Raw genomic sequence first — 21,394 nt, 5'->3', positions numbered from 1 at the left:
TTTTTCTTTATACACCTCCAACGTACTTCACCACTTTTTAATACGTCCTGTTTACAAAACTGAAACTTTTCTACAACTAGTAAGTCACAACCGCGTGAACTCTTAATTACTGAAACAGATGCCATCGTATACAAATAATATATTTTATGCTTTCTATCGACTAGTAGCTTCAAGATAAGTTATAATACTGACTAGCTATAATAATTTTATACCTGTTATTTGTGAATTTTATACATTTAAAGGAATAATCTTAAGTAGGTACAACATAGTTATTAGAATAAAGAGATAAGTAAATTAAAGGTATTTCCGACAGGTACACAGGATTAGGTATTTCCAAATAAATACACAATTAATATTTTACAGAAACTATGAAGCGTAATTACCAATATTTTAATCTCATCGTAAACATCAACCCCTCGGCCGAAATTACCCCTGTCATAAATGGTACCCCTTGATTTATGCAGGTAGGCCAAGGGATTACCGGCCGAAATTACGCCCGCCGAAAATATTATCGGTATTTCGATGGTTAAATGAGATCAGTTGTTATAGCGATAGTAGGCAAGCTTTATTAAAAATATAGTTTTTATCTTGAATTTTTATTTTTATTTATCTTGTCACTGAAAGACGTCTTTAAAAACTGGGAATGACAAAATAAGGGCATTAATATTAAAGGTATTCGTCTACAAACCTGCGATTTGCAAATGTTATAGTCCTTACCCTTATAAGCAACAACACGGATGAGATTTAAAGAATTACATTTAGTATCTCTAAGCACATAGGACTAAAACTAAAATCATGACTTCAGAAAATACGCAACTAAGACTTGATAATCAAATATTGAAAAACTTATCTGAATATATTTAGTTTGGACACAAAATACAATTGTGAAAAAAATAGATCTGAAGTAAATAGAAGAGTGGGGCAGTGTTACCTTTTGGCAAACTGGACTTCATACTTAAATCTCAGGAAATCTTCACATACAGTCTTAAAACAATCGAATTCTCGAACAAGTTCCAAACAAGGAAGTCAAAGAAAAACTGAGTAACAGACGTTCTTTAAAAAGTGACTAAACTTAACAATAATGGGCTGATCACAAAGTGCTAAAGCTTTTGGATAAGTGGACACATAGACTCATTTTGGAATCCTTGAGAAAACTAAGAGAGCATGGAAAGATCTCAAGAAGACGGCATACAAAGTGGTAACGGAAAATTTTATTCACTGAACGCCATAAATATAAAGACGTGAAGTGAATTAGAAGAGGCCTTTATCGATGAGTGGATAATTGAAGGCTCAGTAGGTATATATTTTTATTTTTTTATAAACTGATTTGTCATCACGGTGGTAACACAAAAAGACGGGATAAATATTGTCCTCCTGAATTGGTTGATAAATGGGAAAATGTTATGTATGATTAAAAACAGTAAGCAAAATCTGTTAAAATTTAAAAGGGAAATACCCAGAAGTTCGCTGTATACCAGAGTTTCAAAAAAACTTAAGTAAAAACTTCTTTTTGTATAATGGTGAACTTAAAATTATCCAAAATGGATTTATAAATATTCAGAACGTTTTCGATCCTATCAGATCATCCTCAGTGAAAAACGTCTAGTTTGTGATGTTGTGAAGTTGTCAGGAATTATCATTTAGGGGACAACATGAAGCGGAGCATTCGTTAAATCAAGGTACTTATAGAGAACTAATAAAAATGTGTAAGAAATATGACTGGGAATTTTCTAATATATTTTCTGATTCGAGGACATTCAGCGGCGTATTTAAAACAGTCCAAAATGAATTAAGAGAATCAATTAGTTACATTTTGAATAACGTTATTGAATCTGAAATTCAGGAAACCATTTGCTTTTCGCTAGAAGTAGATGAAATTAATGAGATATCATGTCATTCACAATTATTGTTTCATACGCGTTGCGTGGTAATATTGATAATGGTAATATGACAGGTTTTTCGGTTATACAGACGTGAGTAAAAACCATAAGGCAGAATATATTTTTGGTGCTTTACAGGACAGATTAAAATCTTTTGATATCAAAAATAAATTGAAAGGGCAAACTTAGGACGGCGCTGCCGCGATGTCCGGTGAATTTAATGGTCACCAGGCAAAAGTTACATCTACTGCACTGCAAGCTTCATAGAATGAATTTAGTTTTGCAGGATACGTGTAAAAGAATATCTTTTTTGTCAGTTTAAGAGGATTTCATTCATTTTTCTCAAGCTCGCTTTAACGGACTAATGTTTTAAAGAATCTGAAAAAAATGTTTGTCAGACGCGATTGATTTTTAAATCTCGGTTAGTTTTTACTGTAGCAGATTTTCGTGAACAGCTTTTGGAAGTTTTTGATTTTATTATTGAAGGCGACGATTTTGAAAGTGATGATGTCTCGATCCGTGAACCAATCGGTTTGAAAACTTTATTAAATGATTCTCTTTTAATATTTTTTTTTAAATATTTTTAAGAAAGTGTTTACAAAAATCGATTTGATATTCAATGTTGTCCAAATTTAGTCAACTGACAATATTTATTCCAAAAGAGAATAACAAAGGTGGTGCAAAATCTCAGAGATTGTCGTAATGATAGTAATTTCCAATACATACGCAGTGGCGTTTTGGATTTGCTTGATATTTCCGAACCCCCCCCAAAAAAAAAAAAGACAAAGACATGACACACATACAAATCTAAAAAAATGAGTATATTTTGAAATTTTGGAATCTATTATTATGCAAACAGATACTCGTTATTCGAATTTTGAAAATTTTTGACCTCTTTGACCATTCCAAATTTAAAAGTTACGCCAAATAATTTCCAAGATATGTATTAGACAAGTTAATTAAACATTATCCATCATTCTGTAATAAAATAACGTTAGAAAATGAATTAAAAGTTTTATATGTTGATCCAAATATTTTCGGAAGGTGGGATAAGTTACAAGATACGTATAATTTTATATACTGCAATTCATTACAACAAACTGTTCTCGAAATTAATAAATTATTGTCATTAATTCTCTCATTACCACCAACTTCTACCTCAACTCTTTTAAAATCTCTCTCCAAAACTCTAATAAATTTTACGATGTCATTATAACCCATTTTGCTACTTCCTGGCTGTAGACTAGAGTTAATTTATAAACATGTTTAGGTTCTAAATTTATAGGAATAAAACAAAAAAAGAATCTTGTATGATAATTGAAGCCTTTTTATTACACGGTATGGAGACATAGAAGAGAAGGAGGAGACAAAAAAACTTGCCCACCCTTTCTCTAAAGCCACGAGCCTCCACTGCTCTGTAGTTATGTGGGTCGTTTTTTTTTTCACCTTTTTTAAATAGAGGAATCATAGTACTCCTTCTCCATTCCTCAGTTATTCTTGAAAACTTTAATATCTTATTAAACTCTTATTAAGCTCATTCGCTTTTCCGGTCGCCTTTCTATTTTGCAACTTTGTTATGGTTTCTCTTATCCCAGATTCTGTTATTTGCGTTAATTCATTTGATATTCTTTTTGGGGGTTCAAGAGTATATGCATACTATAAACATACTCTTCCACAATACTAATAGTGTTATTTTGTTGTTTGATTCGAAACTTGTTTTATTTATGTCAAATTGTTTCTGAATATTTAGGAAACATTTAAAATAGATGTGACTGAAAATGTAAAAATTTAAATATCGGAAAAATATCACTAGATATATTAGAAAATTCATACATAGTAACTGAGAGAAGTAACACAACATTGACTTCATGTTTCTATTATTTATTTCGAATGCCTAAAGAGAGACCAAAAAGAAACCATAATTGGATATTGATAAAAAACACAATCAAGAAACTCTTAAAATAAGTAAAATAGACATGCCATATACAAAAAGATGTAAGTAGGCGAGATGAAGATGCAACGATCAGAAAAATTTTCGACGGAAGAGAACCAGTGGGAAGACGAGCTAGAGGAAGACCAAAACTTAGGTATCAAGATAACATAGAGGATGATCTAGAATCCATCGGAGTTAAAGCATGGAGAAGAGTTGCCAGAGACAGGGGCAAATGGAAGATTGTTCTGAAGAAGGCTTTGGCTAATAACGAGTTGTAATGCCACTGATGATGATGATACAAAAAGAGCATAACAGAGAAGAGGTTGCATAGAATAGGGAAGATTGGAGAAGACACGAACAAATATAACTGCATATAAGCTATCTTAGTATTTGTTCGGAAACCGTTTGTGCTAATTGTTTATTGTACATATTCCTTTCATGTATCATTCTGGATCAGATTTTAGTGTTAACGACTACTTACGTAGCGCCGGGACCGACAGCTTTACGCGCCGTCCAAAACACGACGGTGGCTCGGTTAAATTAGAAATTAAAAAATTTTCTGGTGCCTCTGCCAAGTCGTACAGCTTGGTAAGACAGTATCATGACCACTGAGCTATCTAATTTGTTACGAATTATTTTTGTTCTTAGACAACGTCCATATGTGTCTAAAACTTGTGAACTACTCCTTCCGCTGATATCGCTATTTTGGTTACTACATCTTCTATCCCCAGTTCGTTTCGTTAAGTAGGTATTCCGACTGCTGTTATTCTACACGTATTTATGACAGTACGAGAAAAGTAAATTATGTAATACGCTGTTTTTCTTATAATTTCAGCTGTATCATTAATTTTTTACATATTTTCATAAAGCAACTTATAGTAGCCTTGACTTTTACTACTACTCGAACTATTTACATAATCAATAGTATTTATTACCGATATTTTAAAAATGCATTGTTTCATAATTACCAAGTTCTAATTCTACAATTACCTTCAGCTGTCTGCGGAAGTCGGTGATTGTGCTACTAAAACAACTAGCCTCCATCAATTATTTATTACGGATGAATTGTAGATGTCTTAAATACCGTATAAAGTAAAGTAACACACAGGTAGAGAATGTGCCTAAGGAAATTAGCATTCTACACTTTTCCAGCTTACTTTGGTTACTATTGATTCAGGTTATTACTGAATTTAAATTAAACAAATTGCGACAATTTGTTAATCATAACATGAATTAATTATTGTTTTAATTGAAAGCTGTTTACAGCGTACGGGATCACATATATACCATAAGATTCATAAAATTTGTTGTAGGATCTGGTTACCTATCTTTAAATTCAAATTTATGTTGATACTTACCAAAATCCTACCATTAATGTTATGATGCTAAACAAAAGTTAAGCAGTTAGAGTTAAGCAATTGAAAACACATTAAAAAATCAAAAAACCGGTTTAGTGTGACATATCGTAAATTAGCTCTAATATTCAGAACTTCATTTGAAACTACAATTAAATCTGCTAAAAAGTAGAATACCGAAAGCACCGTGTAAAGAACTTGAAAACAGATTGAAATTTCAAAATAGTTCTCCATATTGTAAGTTATCTCGAATATTCTGAACTTTCACTTAAACTGCAAGATAGAAAATAAAAAATGTAGGGCTTCAATTCAAAATAATCATTAGACCACGAGAAATATTTTTCGTCTCCCAATTAAACCTAATAGAAGGAAAACTGACATTTAGAAAGAGTAAAATTCAAATAAATCTATCCAAAGATAAAGTATTGGTTTGGTATCGCATTTACGAGGCTGGTGTTTCTATATCATAGTTATCACACGCCAGAGATGAAATAATGAATGCTTCACCATCATCAACATCTTCCGATTGTGTGTGTGATTGTATTGTGTCCGATTATCGAATGTTGATGATCATATTCTTCTTCTTCTTTTTGTGTAGACGTGACTCTCCCTTATTCAATGTGCCTCCAATAAGTTTTCGTTCCATCTTTTTCGTGGTTTTCCCACTGATCGTCATCTTATGGGAGAACCGTGTGTCGCTGTCTTTACTACTCTATTTGTTGTCAGTCGGCTTATATGGTCGTTCTATTTTACTCTTCTTTTTCTTACCCAGTCCTTGATGTTCTCCACGTTGCATATACGTTGTATATCTGCACTTCCAGCTCTGTCGCATAGTGTCTTACCATAAATTTTTCTAAGGTTTTCATCTTTCAATATTCTCAACATTCTTTTTGTCCCCCCAGAAATATTGTTGACAGATAGCAAAGAAGCAAAAATCATCAATTTACAATATGATAAAGATATTTTGCTATTGAGAGTATATGAGGGAATAATGAATAAGGAATAATAAATAATGAATCAAGTTCCAGTTTTTGAAAGATTAAGTTTTGCAATGATACTGCCATTACGAGAAAGTAAAACTACATCTTCTAAAATAGTGCTGATCTTACTTATGCTAGCACCGTGCATCATAAAAAAAAAATTTTTTTGGTGTGCAAAAAGTGTTACAGAAATGGAAAACCTACTATAACACTAATATTAATATGTATGGTCCACCGTACACACGAATTAATATTATGGGTAGCAATCCCCTAGAGTTATTAGACCATGTCGTGGTGAAGGGGTCCTTATTGATAGATCGTTGTCACTAATTCTGTGTGGAAGCTAACGACTGGTTAAATCGGAATGTCTAATTGTATTAAATAATTATGAGAATTACCAATTATCCAAATTAATAACACTAGAAATCCTAAGATTTCCTACTTGGTGAAACTAAATTCAAATTTTTACCACTGTGCTTTCTAAAACTTGCAAAGCAGACAGATTGATAAATTAGTGGACAAGGTAAATAAAAATTCGATTCAGAGCATCTGCATATGTCGCTGTGATGATACCTAATGAGGTTGAAATACGTATAAGCGGCTGGAGGATGCTATGCATTGAAATTAAATCTAATAATGTCTTTCTAAATGATCCAAATGTTTATTTATAGGTACTGTTTATTTATAGTACATAGGACTATGTAGGATCTCTGGATTGGTTGGACCGAGTCTGTTTACACTGTGGGTGGATGTTTACACAAACTAGAGTGTCTTGCGCAGCGGTTATATTAATACTAAGTGTTAGTACGTCAAATAGCTTCGGGACCCTTAAGTATGCTAAGGGCGGTGTCTAGGACAGTATCGTTTAACGTTAATTAAATATAAAATGAAAATAATAAAAAAAATTTATACAAAAATTAACAAGTATGTGTGGAAGAAAAACCGAATATCAGACGATGCCCAGATTTCGTAGGAATCTTCCGGCATGCGGTGCTGTCGGCATAGTTCGGGGATTATAAGAAACTACTACAAAGTAGCCAAGAAAACAGCGATGAAGCTCCTCTAAAGAGGGAAGCGCGACAGCAAGTGAGCATGAGTGAAGCAGCAAGCAAAACGTTTACGTATCTGTTAGATCAAGGCCTCCACAGCAAGTGCTAAAGCCTATATGGAAGCCACAAGTATAGATGTACATATACCCAAAATATCTTTCAGGTCTTAATTTAAAAAGGTCGACGATATCTCCAATCATGTAGCGACAATATTATCTAAATGCGGTTTTTTAAGCGTACCTGCTCTTCCGCTAGGGATCTATGGAGGAGTAATACTGAGTCACAAGCTTTCATCTCATATATAGTTCCATTCGATACACCCACGTATGCCAGTCTTTGTAACACATTTATTTAGAATTTTAAACTGCTACGTGAGCCTTTTTTTTAATAAAAGATAATTCACAGATACTCGTAGAAAATATGTGAATATTTTTTCCGAATACATAGATACCTACTTTCTTCGTATATAAGTACCATTTCTTTGAAACTTTTAATATTGAATCCGAATCTCATCCGAGTCACATCTTCTTGCATACTTAACAGTTTTGCAAGGGATACGAAATAGAGATACGAGAAATAGTATTAAAAATATTTAGTGGCTCAAAACATGTACACCTAGTAAGTATTAACCACATTTTGTATTAACCTTGGTCAAAATTTAAACTTCATGTTCTTTTTAATTAAAGTGGTTATATACTTTTTAGGACACTGATGATGAAATATCGATTCCGAAAACGTTTTGTCTTCATGACATAGCCCGTTTGGGTTTTTTAATTTATATACCTTTTATAAAGGATTTTAACAAAATTTTTTTGTGATACATGGTATACAGCCAGGTACAGGAACTTGGTTTCCTTGTGGATAGTATTAAAAAGAATATGTAGCTATAATTGTTGAGTTTATAAAAAGCAAATAAAAAGTTCATACAATTTAAGTGCGCTAGTAATAATTTAGCAATTTCTTACTTTAGTAGAAAGCCATCATTAATGATTATCAATTATGTGCCTTTAATGTGATTATGTAATGTGACTTGTGATTAACCTTTTTTGACAAATAATATCTCCCGTTTTTTTAGTACCTTTCCATTTGCTAAAATCTGTTGCGATGCTGCATATCACCGACAATAAAACAGAAATTAAAGAGTCAAGCAAGGCACTGATTACTACTCATGTGAGATTGTTGACAAAAAAATTATAAAACAATGTTATTGTTTATAAAGATGGAGGTTGTTTTAAAAACAACAACATAAATAACATTAACCTTCAGGGTTTACCTAATTATAATGTACGTGGATTAAAAAATAATATAAGAATGGCGAAATCTACTGAATAAAACTAAAATGATTGAGAACAGTTTTTAAAATGTTTCCAAAAATATTACACTTAAGTGGGAATATCAGCAAGGTGTTATCAAAATATATTCTTGTTTGGATTAGAACAATTATCAGATAAAGGAATTTAATTAGACAATTCTTTATGTTTTATCGACCTGAAGTAAGTTTTGTTATAATAAGGCTAGTTCTATTACACAGAACTCGAATTATTATCCATCAAAAGAAATATCTAAGACGACCCTTTCGATGTATATTCAATCAATTTAGATGACCAAATTATCAGGTAAATGATGAAATAATAGCTACATATATATTCAACTATCTACCAGAAACCTCATCTACAGATTAGTTAACGAAAACATTTCAAAAGTTTAGCTAGGACAAATCATTAAAAAACTAAAGAACATATGCCAAATATGCAATTTGCATTCTAAAAAATGGATATTTAAGTATAAGGAAGCATCACAATTGGAAAAAGAAATGCCAAAACATGAGCATATTTTTTAATGACGATACAACGTTATAATACACTGCCACTTGCAGACGATCAAACTATTGTAGCACAAGATATAGAACTATAGATGACATACACACACAACACACAAGATGGTAGAGGAATATAAAATTTGGAGCCCAGAAGTCAACGTAGATGTGCATTGAAGGAACACAACAAGATTTACAACATTGGACAGAAATATGAAAAGAAGGAAATCAACGACAATTTTAAATGGAGTATTATGGGATAGAATTATAAACAACGAAAATAAAAAGTTAGTTTACAATACGCATCCTCAGTTAAGAGCATAATAATGTATAGCTGCGAAGCGTGGCCTTTAAAAGAAGTGACAGAATAGATACTAAGAGCCACAGAGATGGACTACTGGAAACGAGTATTGGGAAAATCAAGACGAGAAAGAATCGCAAATAAAAAATCAGATAAATTATGAACGAAATACGAACCAAACAATAAACATGGTACGGACATATACAAAGAATACCCAATCACAGGATTCCAAAGAAAGTATTAGAATGGAATGAAAAAGGAAGGAGAACAATTCCCTCCTCAGGTAGCTGCAGCTTCCTCCGAGGATTTTGTTAGTTGTTGCCCTGGAAACCATCAGGGTCTTCTAACTCTATTGCCACAAATTGGTCGCATTGTTCCTGTAGTGATCCTTTTCCAAGTTAACATGCTCCTTTTATAACTTGGCTGCACGATACTGATGACGACCAAATAGTTATTTAAGGACATCTATTCAAGGAAAAATATTAATTTAGGACATTTTCCACGATGCCGCAGAATGGTTCTGGTTCCATAAAAACGTTAGCAGTAAAAGGAGTATGAGTAAGAATAACTCCTTCTAGGAACTTCTGACGTGAGTTTCCCATTTTAACAGAAACAACTTTTCTATCTAACTTGACTATTTTATTAAGTTGATACCTGAGATAACACTGAAAACCAGGATTACTTAGATTCACACTGAGATACAACGGGACTGCCATTAGGTATCGTCTTTAGACTCGTCTGTATCTGCTGTAGATTAGTGACAATTCAAAAATGTTCAATATTATAATTGCTGTATATACGAATGAAAAAACTTAATTTAATCAATTAGATATTAGACATCCACCTGTAGAAATTGTCTAATAAAGTAGAGTGGGTTTTTAAACAAACTATAGTACTATAAGAAGATAATTGACAAAATCTTGTGGTTCTACATTAGGTATCGAAAAAGAAATACAAAAAGGCTGGAAAAGATTATAATACTTACATCTTTAGCAAGAAAAGAACACGATGTAATAAGAAAACTGGAAAAGATACTCAAGATACACTTTTGCGTGTTTTGACTAACAACAAAGGACACAACCAGTTAGAATTAGTAGTGAAAATAGCTGAGTAAGCTTTAAATAGCAAAGCTTGTTTAATTCTAAAAATGAAGCATTATTGTTTAATAGAAGACCAGTTTTAATTTTATCAATTTTACTAGGGTTTCCATATTAGTGTACTTCTCTAAATGCATACACACAAAACAAAATATTTAGATCTGAAAAAGTTCAATCGTGTCATTATGAAATCGACGTTACGTGCAATATATAATAAATATCAAGACCGTTAAAATATTTCGTAATATTATATGACCAGACCGGAAAACATCTAAAACTAAAAAAACAAATTGTAAACGCATTGTTCCGTATATAGTTTACCGATTCAGCGCTGGAATGTGCTTCCTGTCCAGTTTTAAAAACAAAATTTTATATATTTAAAATATATATCAACGAAAATATGTGAAAAATGGAAAAAAAGTGGTGACCAACATAGACTACGGATAAGATAATGAAATAATAGTTGGAAAAACAGAAAAAATATGCAAATGATTTGACCATAATCTTCTTCCTATGCCGTCCCCATTAACGAAGGTTGGCGACCACATTTCTAAAAGTTTCTCTGTCTTTTGCAACGTGAAATAATTCGTCTACAGTCATGTTTGTCTAGTCTCGAATATTTCGCAGCCATGACTTCCCTTTTTGCCATCGACTCTACCCTGCAGAAGACTATATTTATTATTCCTCAGTATGTGTCCAAGGTATGCAGTCTTGCGTACTTTTATTGTTCTCAACAATTTTTTGTCTCAACCTATCCTTCTCAGCACTTCTCATTGGTGACCCTGGCAGTCCATGGAATTCTCAACATTCTCCGGTATATCCAAAGTTTAAAGGCTTCAAGCTTCTTAACTATTTGCGCTTTTAACGTCCATGTTTCTACCCCGTACAATAGTTGCGATCAAACGTAACATTCAACAAATCTCAGTCTCAGCGCAGTATTCAGATTTTCGTCACAGAACAATTGCTTGCATTTTAAGAACGCTGCCCTTGCCATTTCTATTCGTACGCTGATCTCTTGGTCTGGATCTCATTCTGTGTTGATGTAAGCTCCCAGATATTTATATTTTGCCACTCTCTCTATTTGCTGTCCACCAAGAGTTAGTTGTTCATTATTTATTGGAATCATAAATTTAGTCTTATCTGTGTTGATGTCAAGTCCCATTTGAATGCATTCACTATTTATTGCATCTAGTAAAGTTTGTAGTTCTTCTATACTCTTAGCCATAATTACCGTGTCATCTGCAAATCTCATGGTGTTTACGATTTCTCCACCAATTCTTATTCCCTCTTTTCTTTCCCATAAGGCTTTTCTGAATATGACCTGTGAGTACACGTTGAAAAGCGTCGGAGACAAGACGCATCCTTGCCTGACCCCTCTCGCAATCGGTATATTATTTGTTTCTATATCGTTCACCTTCACTACTGCTTTGTGGTTCCAATATATATAGCCTTAATAAACTCAATGTCTTTTTTGTCTAAACTGATGATTTTTAATTAATCTTTTCCTTGTTTTGCATTCTGTAGGGCATTCTTTACTTCTGAGGGTAAAATTTGTAGGTAATGTTCTTCTTCACCTATATCTTGTTCATTTTCCCTCTCGTCATGGAACACATGGATTATATATTGTTCCCATACTTCCTTAATTTGCTTTCTTCAGTAAGTATTCCTCCATTATTATCTCTTGTTATGAGTGTTCTTCTTTGTCTGAAGTTGCCTGTAAGTTCTTTCATTTTTTTATGTAAGTTTGAGGTGTCATGTTTGTTGCTGAGTTCTTCCAGTTCCTGGAATTCTTTGTTCATCCATTCGTCCTTAGCCTTTCTGATTTCATATTTGATTTTATTCTTGATGGTTTTATATTTATTTTCATCTTTATTTTTGTATTTTCTTTTTTCAGTTATTAGCTCAACTATTTCCGGTGTCATCCAGTCTTTTTTAGTGGTTTTCTCTTCTTCGCCTAGGACCTCTTTTCCCGCTTTTAGTATGGCTTTTTTCATATCTGCCCATTCCGCTTACTTCAGTTAATTTATTTATCTCTGCGTTTAGTTGCTGTTGGCAGTTGTCGTCTTTTAGGTTTTTGATGTTTATTTTGGTGGTTTTAATTTTTTCTCCGGTTTTCTGAGTTTATTGTTGACGTTTGCTAGTAATAGATTATGGTCCGTATCTGCATCTGCGCTTGGATAGGTTTTTGCACTTTGTACTCCATTACGAAACCTTTTGTTAATCGTTATAAAATCTATTTGGTTTCTGATTATATTGTTGGTGTTATCTTTTGGAGAAGTCCACGTGTATAATCTTCGTAAGGGTAGGTCGTAGTATGTATTTGTTATGACTAATTCTTTCTCCTGGCAGTACTGGACTAGTCTATCTCCTCTTTCGTTTCTTTTATCTAACCCAAAGTTTCCTACTATCCACAAGGAATCTACGTTCCTGTATTTGGCTGTATACCATATATTAAAAAAATTTATTAAAATCCTTTGTAAAAGGTATATATTTTTAAAAACCCAAACGGGCTGTTTTAGACAAAACGTAAACGACAAAAATGGATTCCGAAAACGTTTTGTCTAAAACAGCCCGTTTGGGTTTTTAAAAATATATACCTTTTACAAAGGATTTTAATAAATTTTTTTCCTACTATATTTCCAGTTTTTTCTCGGCCGACTTTAGCATTAAAGTCGCCGATAATTATTTTTACCTCCTGCTTCTTTATGTTTTTTGTTAACAGCTGTAAGTCCTCGTAGAATTTTTCGACCTCAGCATCATTGCTATCAGACGTTGGAGCATACACTTGGATTAGATTTATGTTTAGAGGTTTGGCTTTCAGCTGAAGTAGCATCATACGTTCGTTAAAGGGAATGAAATTTATCACAAACTCTTTTAAAATTATTACTGATAATAATACCAACACCATGGCTGTGTTGACAATAATGGAAATATAATATTAGCTAAAATTAGCTGAAACAAACTATATTTATACCCAAAGACGTTAAACAAATAAACGATGTTAAGAAGTTAAACAAACGATGAACAGAAATACAAATACGGAAGTTTATAAATATCGAATCTTCTTCTTCTTTTATGTAAACGTGACTCTGTCTCTTTTTCAATGTACATCCAGTAAGTTCATCGTTTTCGTGGTCTTCCTACTTATCGTCTTCCTATTGTTGTCATTTCCATTCTACTCTTCTATTTGATACTTACTCAGTCTTTGATGTTCTCCACCTTGTATCTACATCGTATATGCGTACTTCTAGCTCTGTCAGAGTTTTCATCTCTGCTGTTTCTAACATTCCTTTTGTCTTCTCTGTGTCAGGTCGTGTTTCTGCCGCGTATGTCATTATTGATCTGATGACTGTTTTGTAAATTCTGCCTTTTATTTCGTTAGCAATATTCTAATTACTCTATATTGTTTCATTCAAGGATCCTGTGGCTTTGCTTGCTATATTCACTTGATCTTCCACTTCTGTTTCGAGCTTTCCGTAGCTGGATAATGCGATGCCTAGATATTTAAACTCCATCACTTGTTCTATTTATCTCACCCTCCAGCTCCAATTTACATCTTCGTAGATTTGCTGTTATAACCATGCATTTTTTCTTTTTTGAGGAAATTATTATGTTAAATTTCATAGTAGTTATATTAAATTGGTGCAGCATACACTGTAAATCATCTACTTTTATATATTTTAACGTGTTTTTCTCCCATTAGGTATTCTGTTTTCATTCTTACTTTTTTCACCAGGTTGAACAATAGATATAGCTTAGGGAAATCCTTTTTTAAACCCATGCCCCAGCTTCAATTGGGTCAGTTAGTGCTTTTTCTACTTTTACTTTTCTGGTGTTGTTTTGGTAGATATTTTCGATCGTTTTGATTATTCCTTAGAATATCCATTCTAATGACATATTTATTGAGGATAAAATAAAAATGCGTGCAAAATATTTAATTCATCCAAACTCTACAAATTGTAATTTTAAAGATTTTTTGCATTCTAGAACGTCTTTTATGTTTTCCATACTGAGCCACAGAGGTAACACTAATCGAATGTCAGTACTCGACTAATTTCTTTCTTTAGGTAACCTAAATTCAAAATATCAGTGCGATATGTGTAGTATTACAGTTACAAGAAACTATTAAACTTAGCAAGCTGAATTTTGCCTGAGAATTTTAATTTTAGGGCCCCAAAAAAGGTGGAAAACAGTTTGCCGTCTTCGTGGTAGCATTTTCGTGAGATGAGATCGTTTGTAATGTGAAAGTTTAAATTCGGCGTTTTTTAGGCATATTTCAAATGTCTCATGTTGTAGTTTTTGAAGATTAGGCTCTAGCAATGTAAGTTCCATAGCGACCGGTCAATATAAGTAATAAATTTTATTGATCTCATTAGAAATGTAAAACATTGCAAAAATCCCGCAACAGTGTAATAGAAACTGCTTCATTTGCGACAAAATGCAAAAATGCATACTCATCACTTTAAAACATATTTTTATTTTTGTCGATAAGACACTCTGATCAAAAGATATCGAATACCGTCGAGTTGATACAAATTTTATTTAAAAAATTGATTTCGCGCCGGTAACACATTTAAAATCGCCGATCGCTTCAAGCGTTGTTTCTGAGAGAACGGTTCATTTTACACAAAAAGGGCTAATAAACATTTTTGTTGAACATTATCTTAGCTACGTTTGTTATTTGAAACATTTTTTCTGTGTACAAATTCTTGGTAAATCGATGTTTTCCGTCCCCACCTTCGAGGGGGGTTTTAGGACGAAGCCCGCGGGTAGGAGTGGCAAACTCTTTTGCATCTTTTTTAAGGTACAAAATTGACATTCTCAGTAAAATTCAGCTCGTTTGTATGATTTTTAGAGATCAAATCTCTAACCTGGACTAAATGTCTTGATTGGGTTTCTGTGTTCGATAATGAATCATTAAAATCATTACTTCAGTCAAGAATTTATTGTTTCTATGGAAAATTAAAACATGGACGGATTAGTTTTTACGGCGATCGAGTAGGTGCGAGCAGTTAGTTACTCGATACGGCAAATGTCGATTCTGTGCCCTAGCGTATCAACGAATGTTATACGGAATATAGCTAGGATGAAATGATGCCAAAACTTCTAGATCACTTCAACGCAGAAAACTAAAACAAACGTTTATATGAATCGTGGATTTACTCATATCAACCAGAAAGATACAAAGGTGTTCCAGGATCAAAAAAGGCCGACAAAAGTCATCGACTCTGTCAACGAAAGCCATCGCTGAGATTAAAAATACACCCAAAATTACGAATTTGCATCTACGAAGACAACGTAAGTTCGCAAACGGCACACAAGACAGTTAAATTTTTGACTCATCAAATTATTAGATTGATCCTCTCTGTGGTCCCGACCTAAGTCTCAAAGATGATTTTCATCATCATCACTGGCTCGACAACCCTTTTTGGGTCTTGGCCTGTTCCAGGATTCTTCTCCATTCTAATCTGTTTCGTGCTTTTTTTCTCCAGTTTTTTATTTTTAAGGTTCAAAGATGATTTTACTTTTCCGAAAATCAAGGGTCGAATAAGAGTAATATGATCTTCCATTCTCAGAAGATATAATCGATGTCCCTTCAAAAACGAGCGGAATAACTATTCAACACGGAATAACAACAAATCCAGATTTGGTTCAAACGAAAAGATGCATTAATCTTCATCGACAATAGTTTGAAAAACAATAAAGTCTTAAAAGCGATCTAGTTTTTACATCTGTTTTAATTTAGCTCTATATGCAAAAATATCATTATTTGAAAGTATTACTACTTTGAGTAGATAATAAATGAAATATATATATATATATATATATATATATATATATATATATATATATATATATATATATATATATATATATATATATATAAACATACGGAATAGGGAGATTTTAATTTGGTGGTTTTGATCCTATTAGGAATTCTTCCTTCCCCTCCAAAAGTAGAAAAAAAGCTTTTAAAAGCAAAGTGTTGTGTGTCTTTCGGTACCCTGTGATCTGTTGATCTCTACAATTGAGGATGGCGTTCATCCACTGAAATATTAAGTCATCTGGGACACGATCATTGTCTCGAGGAATTAAAGTGTCATATTACACGCATATGTTGCTTTATATGTTAAAAAAATTAAATCTGAATACTGAATGGGGGAGATTGGGGTCATTGCGTAGAAAATGGAATATAGACGCATACCTATCATACAAGAAAAACTAATATCAACAGGAATTTCTATTACCGCATATTCATTTGAAATCTAAATTTCAAAAAACTCTACAAATAAATTATTTGAGACGCCGGTACATACAAAAAAACTGACTAGTTGATGTGTTTTGGATGGTGGTGGTAGTTTTGAGGGTGGTGCAATCAGTGGTCCTTAGTTTTTCAAAAACGAAACCTGCAGAACATTAGTCATTGGTGATTTGTCTTTGAAGTGAATGGGTATGATGTGAGGGAACAGTGATTTCAACAAAATGGCGCAACATGTTACACAGCGTGTAACGCAATCGATTTATTCAATGAAACATTATTCAATGAAACATTATTCAATGAAACATTTTGTGAGAAACAAGTAACAACTTTGGAAGACAACATTCTGCTCTTTATTACCGATATAATTATGGTCCTAACTGTTGCAAGAAGTGATCTACAATAGGACCTCCTGATAAAACTAGATCCGAGGCAATCGCGGGGGATATTCAATTAAAAAATAAATCAACATGGTTAAAAATATCTTTCAAACAAAGCTAACTTCATAGCAATGAATATAATTTATCTGGGTTTTAACTCATTTTAAAGTTACATAACGTCAAGTGAAGCGTTCGTGATATTTCACAACTAAAGAAGACATTTTTCTTTAAGAAGAAAAACTTTTGTATTTAAGTTGATGAGTAAAAATGATCTTTCAAACGAAAAAAAAAAATGTTGAAAAATTTAATTCTTTCTCAACTAAAATGATAAACACTTACGAAAAGATATTTATTTTTGCAACGCAACTTTTAGATTCCCGTAATGAAGTAAATTTAATATGAAAATTCTTATTATTTGGAAATGCCTCTACATCACATATTCTGCATTAATCAAGCGAAAAGCACAATATAATGTTTCTTAATTAAATCTAATAAATTTGACCCCCATCTCCCCTACCGTTCAACTTCCTAACTAAACTTACCTTAAGAGCACAAAATATACAAGATTCCGCCATACATGCATGGCCCGAGAGGTCCCGGAAACTCCTTCTGAAGATATCCAGATGCCACAGCACCTGCAAAAAAGCCACGCGTTAAACATATGTTGTTCGACTCATAAAATATCGTCTTCCTTTTATTATAAAAAATATTAACTGAGTGTTATGCGGATCGTTAATGGTAGGTTGTGTGACAATGATGCACGTGGCCTGGTAATCACAGCTTACGTTGTGAGGAACAAGTGCTTTTTTATTGGGGTATTAGTAGTAAAGAGTTGTATTATTGAGGTGCAATCGTATCATTGGCTTTTATATAGAAATAAAAGCATTTTTGTACAACAAAAGAAAGATGACAAGAGAATGAAGGATAAAAAATGTGTTGATGCTTTTATCAACTTTCCTATTGGCTGTACACGTTACTATAGAATAGAGCAATCGAAAAAGAGATCGTAATCAAGTTAGCTTGTAAAATTACTTTAAAATAATGATTTAGCTAAATACCACCAATTTTCGCTGAATTAAAAGACATTTATGACTTGAAATTGCCAATGTGAAATTTAGTCATAAAAGTATAAGAATTGTATGACAAAATTGTCAATGTAAAGTTTAGTCTATTTTTATACTATATAATAATATATTTAGATATATTAAATTTTCCTTTTTTTACGCTGTTTTTGGAAATACAGACAGTAGCAATGTACAGCTGATTATAGTCAAAAGTATTTGATTCCTGTAACAATAATTACCTGTGTTAACATATGTTTATCTATGTCTGTACAGATAATGCTTGATCATTAATTCTCGATGCCATTGAGTCTCACGACCCCACGGACAGAAAGTTGGCTGATAGGGTTTTAAGTAGGATAGATGTCCAGCAGACTTGAGTATATTTGAACCATATAGGTCGCCTGGGAAGATCGTATTTATTCCATCATACTTCAGAAGGGTTGGGATATTTATTGGAAGTGAGGATAATAATTTTGGTCTGTTCAAGACCTGTTTTACCACCGGATATGTGCCTCTGTCCTGAAGGGAGTCTAAGAGAGTTTTTATAGAGAAACCAGGAAAGGACTCGTCAAAATGTCAGATCCGTTCGGATGATTACACTATCCTCGTATCAATTGAAAATAATGAAAAGGTTAATATATTGGTTCATTCAGGAGCAGCTTAAAATTTCAGGTCTTCAGAATGATAATAGTACCGTTTTGTACAGGAACACATAGAGGGGGCCTTCGACAAGGTAGACTTCAAATCGCTGAAGCGCTCAATGATAAGATGCCGTGTCCCAGAGTCAGTCGCCCGGTGCGATGGATCAGGTTTGTGGTGTGGCACAGGCTAGTTACCGTGGAGTGTATAGGGACGAAATAAACTAAGCCCTTTGGAAAGGGATGACCCCAAAGGGCGATTCTTTCTCCCTTCGCCCCTTGCTTTGGAATATAGTAATGGATTCTCTCTTCGGAGAAATATGGAAACAATAATCCCAGTTCAGATGTCAGTCAGATATCTGGTAGTCGTGATAGACGGTAAACTATCATGGAAACCACATGTAAGAAGGCCTAGCAATTGCCAGATTTATACACAGATATGGTGTTTGGATTAATGAATGGGTCAATTCTGGAAATCCCTTCAACAGGCCCAAAGATTGGCATGCCTCAGGAGGAGACCTTTGGAATACTACTACAGCGGCCTAAAGAGTTTTTACTACAGGTAACTCGATATCCTACCTATATATATATATATATATATATATATATATATATATATATATATATATATATATATATATATATATATATATATATATATGTATATATCCATGTCAAAGCGGAGGCGCAGGAAAGAGACTGGTTAGTACGAAAGATAGACTTCGTAGGTATGTCGATATTGGTGAAGGTGGGTGGGTGCTTCCCGTCTGACGATGCCGAAAGACTCCTAAACTCCGGTCTGGACCTTTGATTGTATACTTAAGTGAAAGTGAGGATGTGTTAGAGGTATCGTAAAGTACGAGAGGCCAGGGTATTATACTGATGGCATGAGAACTGAGAAAACCAGGGCAGGAATGGTTTTCGTAAGTAAAGATCTCTTCCTTTTTCCGACAGGAATAGCTTTTAACTTGGTGAACATGATTGTTTTTCAGGTGAAGACAGGATCAAAGCTGGAATCAGGATCATGATATAATGAATTTCGAGCTCTGAATGAATTTTAGACTAAAGATTGCCGTCCGAAACTACTTCGAGTAGAGATGGATTCGCTAGGTAGTACAGGTCTTTACATGTCACGCTAACTTCGAGAGACAGCAAAACATTTGTGGGCTCAGCCAATTAGCAATGTGTCCCAGGAGATGAGATGAGCGAAAAGTTTGCTAACTCGAGGCAGCAATGGGTCCACCCTCATCACACAACTCTCAAAGAGGTAGGGTATGTAGGGATAAATCTTTCTAAGCCGCACGATAAGAAAACTGATTGGGCAAGGACAAGACTGCAGGTCCACGACCTGCGTCAAGCCGCCAATGTGCAGCCCTTAGCAAAAAATTCTATGATTAACTAAAATGATCGACATCATAATTACAAATAACGGTTTGATCATATACCAAGAGATATTTCTGTATCAATTATTAGGAGAAATAAGCTTAAATGATGCCCTATCGCGATTTTGCAATTTTGCAGTAAGTAATTATAGTCACTCTAATTTGAAACTAACACATCAAATATTTCTTTATATTTTGTATGCACATCCACATTTTAAAGGTAGACAAATAAGGGCTACGTTGGTTATTCATTTTCTACATTTGAAGAATTTTTGTTATGAGTTTGATTACATTCATGACAAATCACTCTCCTGTATATATTACAAAAAGTAAAGAAAACGACTTTAACGCACTTTAAATTAACCCATTTTCTTTAAATTTAAAATTGTGTGAAGCTTCTAACCTAAGAAATGCTTATTGCATAGCCTGGCTCTAATTACAATATTTTTGGATGGCACGGTATAAATAATTCTGTTCTTGAAAAGATACCTGGTAGACAGAACAGTAGAACTGAAAATACCGAGACAAATAAAACAATGAACAAAATTTCATACATAATATACTTAAAAAACTAGAAGAATTTGGAGACCACCCAAAAAGATGGCAATCTACTTTCTAATTGGAATTTATATGGTAGTAAATAAACAGTTCACTGATTTATATAACAAAGGAAAATAATACAATAATTTTAACCATGAGGGAATTATTTAGATATAGATTTATAGGAAGGCAGCATAAGATCATTTTTAGGACGAAAAAAGAGGTTATAATCAATTGGGATGAATTAAGCAAGTGTGCAGGATGGTTACAGTATGTTATAGAAATGGGAAACCAAAGGATCAACTTTATTTTAACAACCTTTCTACAAGATCCGACACAGCTCATATAATAATTATTATATAAAATAAATAAACATAGTGAAACATTTCCGCTGTGTTTACATATACATGACTTGGTTCACCACGCTGTGGCTTCTTCATAGACACGTTACTACTAACTATACATTGGGTATGTTTGACAACAAAAAAATTTGCAGGCATATTAAAAATTGGTGTCAAAGATCATTGTTAACGTAAAAATCGTGTATTTCCTACAGGAAAATACCCAACATTTTAACAATAAATTATTCTGCTAACAGTAACATCCCGGAACTTTAATATTAAATAATCTTTTTGTATGTAAAACACCTAACAATTCCCAAACCACAGTTTTAATCTGTATTTTATCCAAATTCAAACGTCTAATTCAAATTTCGTGTCA

General features: G+C 33.2%; 1 protein-coding gene across 2 annotated transcripts in view; it reads right to left on the bottom strand.

Moving 5' to 3' along the window:
- ec (ubiquitin specific peptidase echinus) overlaps positions 1 to 21,394 on the bottom strand; it is a 370,800-nt gene that overhangs the window by 125,308 nt on the left and 224,098 nt on the right. For both annotated transcript variants that reach the window (XM_072531844.1, XM_072531846.1), the window contains one exon: positions 17,593 to 17,685. In XM_072531844.1, the coding sequence (XP_072387945.1) occupies positions 17,593 to 17,685 (93 nt within the window). The remainder of the gene's footprint in view (positions 1 to 17,592; positions 17,686 to 21,394) is intronic.

This window comes from Diabrotica undecimpunctata, chromosome 5 (assembly GCF_040954645.1).
Source record: "Diabrotica undecimpunctata isolate CICGRU chromosome 5, icDiaUnde3, whole genome shotgun sequence".
In the NCBI taxonomy this organism is placed as follows: Eukaryota; Metazoa; Arthropoda; class Insecta; order Coleoptera; family Chrysomelidae; genus Diabrotica; species Diabrotica undecimpunctata.
Note: the sequence above shows the minus strand (reverse complement) of the source record. Positions and strands in the feature narration are given on the sequence as shown.